At 44.0% G+C, this 9,109-nt stretch overlaps 1 protein-coding gene across 1 annotated transcript; it reads left to right on the top strand.

Moving 5' to 3' along the window:
• The first annotated feature begins 5,146 nt into the window (after positions 1-5,146).
• Positions 5,147-8,344, top strand: LOC109882408 (GTPase IMAP family member 7). The gene is made up of 3 exons (XM_020474506.2): positions 5,147-5,699; positions 6,023-6,094; positions 6,802-8,344. Exons 1-3 carry the CDS (start codon positions 5,690-5,692, stop codon positions 7,755-7,757), a joined length of 1,038 nt encoding a protein of 345 aa, XP_020330095.2. The 5' UTR covers positions 5,147-5,689; the 3' UTR covers positions 7,758-8,344.
• The last annotated feature ends 765 nt before the right edge of the window (positions 8,345-9,109 follow it).

Here is a 9,109-nt window from a genome sequence, read left to right as displayed (position 1 = left end):
TCTGCCATACAGGAAGTGCACATTGCTAATAGTTCATGTAGGCATCAACCATCTGCCATACAGTAAGTGCACATTGCTAATAGATCATGTAGGAATCAACTGTCTGCCATACAGGAAGTGCACATTGCTAATAGATCATGTAAGAATCAACTGTCTGCCGTGCAGGAAGTGCACATTGCTAATAGTTAATGTAGGAATCAACTGTCTGCCATGCAGGAAGTGCACATTGCTAATAGTTCATGTAGGAATCAACTGTCTGCCATACAGTAAGTGCACATTGCTAATAGTTAATGTAGGAATCAACTGTCTGCCATACAGTAAGTGTACATTGCTAATAGTTAATGTAGGAATCAACTGTCTGCCATACAGTAAGTGCACATTGCTAATAGTTAATGTAGGAATCAACTGTCTGCCGTACAGGAAGTGCACATTGCTAATAGTTCATGCTGGAATCAACTGTCTGCCATACAGGAAGTGCACATTGCTAATAGTTAATGTAGGAATCAACTGTCTGCCGTACAGGAAGTGCGCATTGCTAATAGTAAATGTTGGAATCAACTGTCTGCCGTACAGGAAGTGCACATTGCTAATAGTTAATGTAGGAATCAACTGTCTGCCGTACAGGAAGTGCGCATTGCTAATAGTAAATGTTGGATCCAACTGTCTGCCGTACAGGAAGTGCGCATTGCTAATAGTAAATGTTGGAATCAACTGTCTGCCGTACAGGAAGTGCACATTGCTAATAGTTAATGTAGGAATCAACTGTCTGCCATACAGGAAGTGCACATTGCTAATAGTAAATGTAGGAATCAACTGTCTGCCGTACAGGAAGTGCACATTGATAATAGTTCAGGTTGGAATCAACTGTCTGCCATACAGTAAGTGCACATTGCTAATAGTTAATGTAGGAATCAACTGTCTGCCATACAGTAAGTGCACATTGCTAATAGTTAATGTAGGAATCAACTGTCTGCCGTACAGTAAGTGCACATTGCTAATAGTTAATGTAGGAATCAACTGTCTGCCGTACAGGAAGTGCACATTGCTAATAGTTCATGTTGGAATCAACTGTCTGCCATACAGTAAGTGCACATTGCTAATAGTTCATGTAGGAATCAACTGTCTGCCATACAGTAAGTGCACATTGCTAATAGTTAATGTAGGAATCAACTGTCTGCCATACAGGAAGTGCACATTGCTAATAGTAAATGTTGGAATCAACTGTCTGCCGTACAGGAAGTGCACATTGCTAATAATTAATTATATCTCTATGATGTGTATTATTGTGTACAGAATCGTTGTTAGAGGACGGGACATGTCTGTCGGGTGAGTATGTATACTCATGTTTTACCACACTAATCTAGTTCTACTCAACGTGCAGTAATTATATTTACGTTTTTAAAAATGTAGTTGGAAGGGAAATCGTTACAGTTGTTGTGTGGTTGAGAGAGTAATGTTGATGATTATAACAACTGTCTGCTCATCCTCCTGTCTCTCTCCCTCCTCTTCCTCCTGTCTGCTCATCCTCTACTTCTCCTGAGAGAGAGAGAGTTGTTGTGTGTGAGAGAGAGAGAGAGAGAGAGAGTTGTTGTGTGTGAGAGAGAGAGAGAGTTGTTGTGTGTGAGAGAGAGAGAGACAGTTGTTGTGTGTGTGTGAGAGAGAGAGAGAGAGTTGTTGTGTGTGTGTGAGAGAGAGAGAGAGAGAGAGTTGTTGTGTGAGAGAGAGAGAGAGAGAGTTTGTTCGTGTAGAGAGAGAGAGAGAGAAGGAGAGAGAGAGGGGAGAGGTTGTGTGTGTGAGAGAGATAGAGAGAGAGTTGTTGTGTGTGAGAGAGAGAGGAGAGTTGTTGTGTGTGTGTGAGAGACGAGAGAGAGAGAGATGTTGTGTGTGTGAGAGAGAGAGAGAGAGAGAGAGAGTTGTTGTGTGTGAGAGAGAGAGTTGTTGTGTGTGAGAGAGAGAGAGAGAGAGAGAGAGAGAGAGAGAGAGCGAGTGGTTGTGTGAGAGAGGAGAGAGGTTGTGAGAGAGAGAGAGTGTTGTGTGTGTGAGAGAGAGAGAGAGAGAGATGTTGTGTGTGTGGGAGAGAGAGAGAGAGTTGTTGTGTGTGAGAGAGAGAGAGAGAGAGAGAGAGTTGTGTGTATGAGAGAGAGAGAGACAGTTGTTGTGTGTGTGTGAGAGAGAGAGAGAGAGAGTTGTTGTGTGTGTGAGAGAGAGAGAGAGAGAGAGAGTTGTTGTGTGAGAGAGAGAGAGAGAGAGAGAGAGAGAGAGAGGTTGTGTGTGAGGAGAGAGGAGAGAGAGAGAGAGAGAGAGAGAGAGAGAGAGAGAGTTGTTGTGTGTGTGTGTGTGTGAGAGAGAGAGAGAGATGTTGTGTGTGTGTGAGAGAGAGAGAGAGTTGTTTGTGTGTGAGAGAGAGAGAGAGAGAGTTTGTTGTGTGTGAGAGAGAAGAGAGAGAGAGAGTTGTTGTGTGTGAGGAGAGAGGTAGAGGTTGTTGTGTGTGTGTGAGAGGAGGAGAGAGAGTTTGTGTGTGTGTGAGAGAGGAGAGAGAGAGAGAGAGAGAGAGAGAGTTGTTGTGTGTGTGTGAGAGAGAGAGAGAGTTGTTGTGTGTGTGTGTGAAAGAGAGAGAGAGTTGTTGTGTGTGTGTGAGATGAGAGAGAGTTGTTGTGTGAGAGAGAGAGAGAGGAGAGAGAGAGAGAGTTGTTGTGTGTGTGTGTCGAGGGGAGAGAGAGAGTTGTTGTGTGAGAGAGAGAGAGAGAGAGAGTTGTGTGGTGAGAGAGAGAGTTGTGTTGTGTGTGTGAGAGAGAGAGAGAGAGGAGAGAGAGAGAGAGTTGTTGTGTGTGTGTGAGAGAGAGATAGAGATGTTGTGTGTGTGTTGTTGTGTGTTTCTGCACGCAGAATTCTGCAAAAATATCCTCCGTGTACAACGTAGAACACCAAATAATGCATGCAGAGCAGAATAGGCCGATACCCACTAATTATCAAAATCCAGAAAAGAGCTGTTAAATTCTACAACCACCTAAAGGAAGCGATTCACAAACCTTCCATAACAAAGCCATCCACCTACAGAGAGATGAACCTGGAGAAGAGTCCCCTAAGCAAGCTGGTCCTGGGGCTCTGTTCACAAACACAAACACACACTACAGAGCCCCAGGACAGCAGCACAATTAGACCCAACCAAATCATGAGAAACAAAAAGATAACTACTTAACACATTGGAAAGAATTAACAAAAAAACAGAGCAAACTAGAATGCTATTTGGCCCTACACAGAGAGTACACAGCGGCAGAATACCTGACCACTGTGACTGACCCAAATTAAGGAAAGCCTTGACTATGTACAGACTCAGTGAGCATAGCCTTGCTATTGAGAAAGGCCGCCGTAGGCAGACATGGCTCTCAAGAGAAGACAGGCTATGTGCTCACTGCCCACAAAATGAGGTGGAAACTGAGCTGCACTTCCTAACCTCCTGCCCAATGTATGACCATATTAGAGAGACATATTTCCCTCAGATTACACAGATCCACAAAGAATTAGAAAACAAATCCAATTTTGAAAAACTCCCATATCTACTGGGTGAAATTCCACAGTGTGCCATCACAGCAGCAAGATTTGTGACCTGTTGCCACGAGAAAAGGGCAACCAGTGAAGAACAAACACCATTGTAAATACAACCCATATTTATGCTTATTGATTTTATCTTGTGTCCTTTAGCCATTTGTACATTGTTAGAACACTGTATATATATATAATATGACATTTGTAATGTCTTTACTGTTTTGAAACTTCTGTATGTGTAATGTTTACTGTTAATTTTTGTTGTTTTTCACTTTATATATTCACTTTGTATGTTGTCTACCTCACTTGCTTTGGCAATGTTAACACATGTTTCCCATGCCAATAAAGCCCTTGAATTGAATTGAATTGAATTGAGAGAGAGTTGTTGTGTGTGTGTGTGTGAGAGAGAGAGAGAGAGATAGTTGTTGTGTGAGAGAGAGAGAGAGAGTTGTTGTGTGTGGCTGAGAGAGTAATGTTGATGATTATAACAACTAAAATATACTTACTCTGCCTCTCTCACCTTCTCCTCCTGTCTCCTCATCCTCCTGTCTATCTCTTTCCTCTTCCTCCTGTCTCCTCATCCTCTCCGAGAGAGAGAGAGAGAGAGAGAGAGAGAGAGAGAGAGAGAGAGAGAGAGAGAGAGAGAGAGAGAGAGAGAGAGAGAGAGAGAGAAGAGACGAGAGAGAGAGAGAGAGAGAGAGAGAGAGAGGAGAGAGAGAGAAGAGAGAGAGAGAGAGGAGAGAGAGAAGAGAGAGAGCATGTATAGCTACTTACTGCGGCAACGGGATTTTAAAGTTTGTCGATAATGTTGCTTGATCGGTGGTTAAGCTATTAGCTGGACTAAAGTACTGCAGTACTGTAAAATAGTGTTAATATGATCGCATGTTAGTGTGGGTTTTCAGTTCATTTATGTTAATCACAAAGCAGGAAATTTCTCAGCAACAAAACAGTGATTAAATTAAGATCCTACAGCTATATGCATTGTTGTACGTGGTTGAATCAACTCTATATGTATTACAATCTGTCATTCATTCTTCAGAACTTGGCCTACATTATCACTACACACCCTCTTGGGTCTCCACGCCCTTAGCCTTGCCTTGGCATGGCCCCCTTAGCCTGGCCCCTAGAGCCTGGCCCCTTACAACCAACCCCTAGCCTGATCTCTAGCCTGGTCCTTACAACCAACCCCTAGCCTCATTACTACAGCCTACATACTTCCTGTAGATCTGGAGGAGTTGGACAGGTATAAGCAACATGGTAGTGACTCTACCTTGCCTTCTGATAGGTTAGGTGGAACATCCACCATACTGCTGATACCTACCCAAGCCTTTCAGATCTACTCCAGTCCCTGGGGGATTGGGGCTAGGGGATGCAGAGGGTAGGGGAAGTTTCGAGAAACAGTCCACGTGTTCATCCCAAATGGCACTCTGTTTCCTATATAGTGCACTAGGGCCCTGCTCTACAGTAGCAGACTATAAAGGGAATAAGGTGCCGTTTGGGACACAGGCCATGTTTGTCAGAACTGTAGACAATCCAGGGAAGCAGGAACCTCCCCTCCATTCTGCCAGATGCACAGGATATTCCTTTCTTTGTTTGTGAGAAAACTTCAGTACTCAGACCGCAGGTTCAACGCAGGCAGAGGAGCTGAAAGAGCTGGTTCAACGCAGGCAGGGAAGCTGAAAGAGCTGGTTCAACGCAGGCAGGGAAGCTGAAAGAGCTGGTTCAACGCAGGCAGGGAAGCTGAAAGAGCTGGTTCAACGCAGGCAGAGGAGCTGAAAGAGCTGGTTCAACGCAGGCAGAGGACCTGAAAGAGCTGGTTCAACGCAGGCAGGGAAGCTGAAAGAGCTGGTTCAACGCAGGCAGGGAAGCTGAAAGAGCTGGGTCAACGCAGGCAGGGAAGCTGAAAGAGCTGGTTCAACGCAGGCAGGGAAGCTGAAAGAGCTGGTTCAACGCAGGCAGGGAAGCTGAAAGAGCTGGTTCAACGCAGGCAGAGGACCTGAAAGAGCTGGTTCAACGCAGGCAGAGGAGCTGAAAGAGCTGGTTCAACGCAGGCAGGGGACCTGAAAGAGCGGGTTCAACACAGGCAGGGGACCTGAAAGAGCTGGTGACATTTGACAAAAAATTGGCAAAGAGGGACAGAACCATGACTGAAGGTAAAACTCAATATTTGGTTTAATATCTTATATTATATAATGAAACCTCATATACATGAACTGTTTGAGAAGGATGTAGCAGACTGAACTGTTCATTCAACCTGGAACACTCATAGCTATCACAATGATTCTGTACTTCAGCTAATACAAGACTGTTTTACACTGAACTGAAATATCATAACCATGAACTGTTTGAGAAGGATGTAGCAGACTGAACTGTTCATTCAACCTGGAACACTCGTAGCTATCACAATGATTCTGTACTTCAGCTTTAATACAAGACTGTTTTACACTGAAATATACTTGTTCTGTTATCCTAACAGCTACACCACTGACAGAGATGGAGCTGAAACAGCAGCCTGAGTCTGATGGGTGTGGCTCAACAAATCATGATGGTATGTACTCTGTTTGGACTGTGATGTTATGGTCTAATGGTTGAGTCAAATCATGATGGTATCTACTCTGTTTGTACTGTGATGTTATGGTCTCTAATGGTTGAGTCAAATCATGATGGTATGTACTCTGTTTGGACTGTGATGTTATGGTCTCTAATGGTTGAGTCAAATCATGATGGTATGTACTCTGTTTGGACTGTGATGTTATGGTCTTATGGTTGAGTCAAATCATGATGGTATGTACTCTGTTTGTACTGTGATGTTATGATCTAATGGTTGAGTCAAATCATGATGGTATGTACTCTGTTTGGACTGTGATGTTATGGTCTCTCATGGTTGAGTCAAATCATGATGATATGTACTCTGTTTGGACTGTGATGTTATGGTCTAATGGTTGAGTCAAATCATGATGGTATGTACTCTGTTTGGACTGTGATGTTATGGTCTCTAATTGAGTCAAAACATAACACACCACACATTAAAGCTGGGCAACTTATAAGACTAACTCTACTAGTTACTTTGAGCAGGATGGTTATGGTTAAAATAATCATTGAATGAATCATTGAATGAATCAATTGAATCAATTAAATGAATCAACATACATTATCTCTATTTTACAGCGTGATAGTTGAGTGACTTTAAATGTGTTGTTGTCGTTGCTATAGTTACTGGGAGCTACATTGTCTTTATCTGTGTGGTTTTTACAGGGTCTGGTTTGACCGCTGAGCTGAGGATTGTGTTGCTAGGGAAGACTGGAGCAGGGAAGAGCGCAACAGGAAACACCATCCTGGGGAAGGAGGTGTTTAAAGTGGACTCTTCCCCTGCGTCAGTGACCGGACAGTGTGAGAGACAGAGTGGAGAGGTCAACGGGACGACGGTTCATGTGGTTGACACGCCGGGCCTCTTCGACACAGCCCGGTCGGACGAAGAGGTGAAGGAGAAAATAGAGGAGTGCGTTAACATGTCCGTCCCGGGCCCCCACGCCTTCCTGCTGGTGATCAGGCTGGGGGTGAGGTTCACAGAGGAGGAGAGGAACGCCGTGAGGTGGATCCAGGAGAACTTCGGAGAGGACGCCTCCATGTACACCATCTTGCTGTTCACCTGTAAAGACCAGCTGAAGGGGAAACAGGTGACAGATTCTCTGAAGATGTGTAAAGAGCTGCGGAGACTCTCCATCACGTTAGGCGGCGGGTATCACTCGTTCAACAACGACGCCAAAGACGACCCCGCTCAGGTCCCAGAGCTGCTGAAGAAGATCAAAGAGATGGTGGAGCTGAACGGAGGAGAGCACTACACCAACGAGATGTACCAGAAGGCTCAGAGGAAGATCAGAGAGGTGGAGGAGAGGAGGAGGGAGGAGGAGAAGAGACGGAGGGAGGAGGAGGAGAGAAAATTAAAAGAAGAGGTAAAGGTCGAAATAGAGAAAGAAAAGGAGGAAGAGAAAAGGGAGAAGGTAGATAAAAAGAGGAATCTCCACATCGCTCTAGCAGTAACAGTAGTGTGTGTAGTAGTAGGGGTGATCATAGCAGCTGCTGCTGATACCACAGTGGCCCTGGCTCTAGCTCCACTCCTACTGGTGCTGGGAGCAGCCAGTGCAATAACGGCTATCTGTCTAAAGAATGGAAAGTGTGGAGCTAAAACACCCGTCTCCGTAGCTGTATAACAATCACATACTGTACACCTCATTAAGGCTGTTTTTACACAGGCAACACAATTCTGATCTTTTGCCACTAATTGGTCTTTTGACCAATCCAATCTATTATCAATAATTGGGCAAAATATCAGAATTTGTCTGCCTGTGTAAAGATCAGAATTAGGCTGCCCGTGTAAAGATCAGAATTAGGCTGCCCGTGTAAACGAGGCCGAACAAGACCTAACAACAGAAACATAGATTGAATGATTGATTGATAGATGGTTTTATAGATAGATAGATAGATAGATAGATAGATAGATAGATAGATAGATAGATAGATAGATAGATAGATAGATAGATAGATAGATAGATAGATAGATAGATAGATAGATAGATAGATAGATAGATAGATAGATAGATAGATAGATAGATAGATAGATAGATAGATAGATAGATAGATAGATAGATAGATAGATAGATAGATAGATAGATAGATAGATAGATAGATAGATCTGTTCCCTTAAGTATTTATCTGGGTGTCCAGTGATCTATTTATTTAATCATGTGTTCAGGGATGACATTCATGAACACATAATAAAGATAAGTAAAGAGTCTGACTGATGACTAATGTTTTTATTACATTTCTCTGATATGTTTTAGAACACGTTTCCTCCTTGTATTATGGCAGAGTGACTGTCTGCCTTATAGTTTCACTATCTAGGTTACAAACCTCGAGAGGAACCAGGCTCTGAGGGGTGTGCCGGGTGGAGATTATAACAGAACATGGCCAAGATGTTCATAGATTACCAGCAGGGTCAAATAATAATAATCACAGTGGTTGTAGAGGGTGCAACAGGTCAGCACCTCAGGAGTAAATGTCATTTGGCTTTTCATAGCCGATCATTGAGAGTATCTCTACCGCTCCTGCTGTCTCTAGAGACTTGAAAACAGCAGGTCTGGGACAGGTAGCACGTCCGGTGAACAGGTCAGGGTTCCATAGCCGCAGTCAGAACAGCTGAAACTGGAGCAGCAGCATGGCCAGGTGGACTGGGGACAGCAAGGAGTCATCAGGCCAGGTAGTCCTGAGACATGGTCCTAGTGCTCAGGTCCTCCGAGAGAGAGAAAGAAAGAAAGAAAGAAAGAGCCTACTTAAATTCACACTGGATAAGACAGGAGAAATACTCCACATATAACAAACTGACCCGAGCCCCCGATAAACAATTGCAGCATAAATACTGGAGGCTGAGACAGGAGGTGTCGGGAGACACTGTGGCCCCGTCCGATGATACCCAGGGCCAAACAGGCAGGATATAACCCCACCCACTTTGCCAAAGCACAGCCCCCACACCACTAGAGGGATATCTTCAACCACCATCCTGAGA

Source organism: Oncorhynchus kisutch, unplaced genomic scaffold (assembly GCF_002021735.2).
Source record: "Oncorhynchus kisutch isolate 150728-3 unplaced genomic scaffold, Okis_V2 Okis01b-Okis20b_hom, whole genome shotgun sequence".
NCBI lineage: Eukaryota > Metazoa > Chordata > Actinopteri > Salmoniformes > Salmonidae > Oncorhynchus > Oncorhynchus kisutch.
This window is presented reverse-complemented; position numbering and strand designations above follow the sequence as displayed.

What these genes read in the sequence shown, in the direction of transcription:
- LOC109882408 (XM_020474506.2), top strand. An exon ending in TGGCTCAACAAATCATGATG is followed by an intron (nt 6,095 to 6,801) that starts GTATGTACTCTG and finishes TGGTTTTTACAG; the next exon opens with GGTCTGGTTTGACCGCTGAG.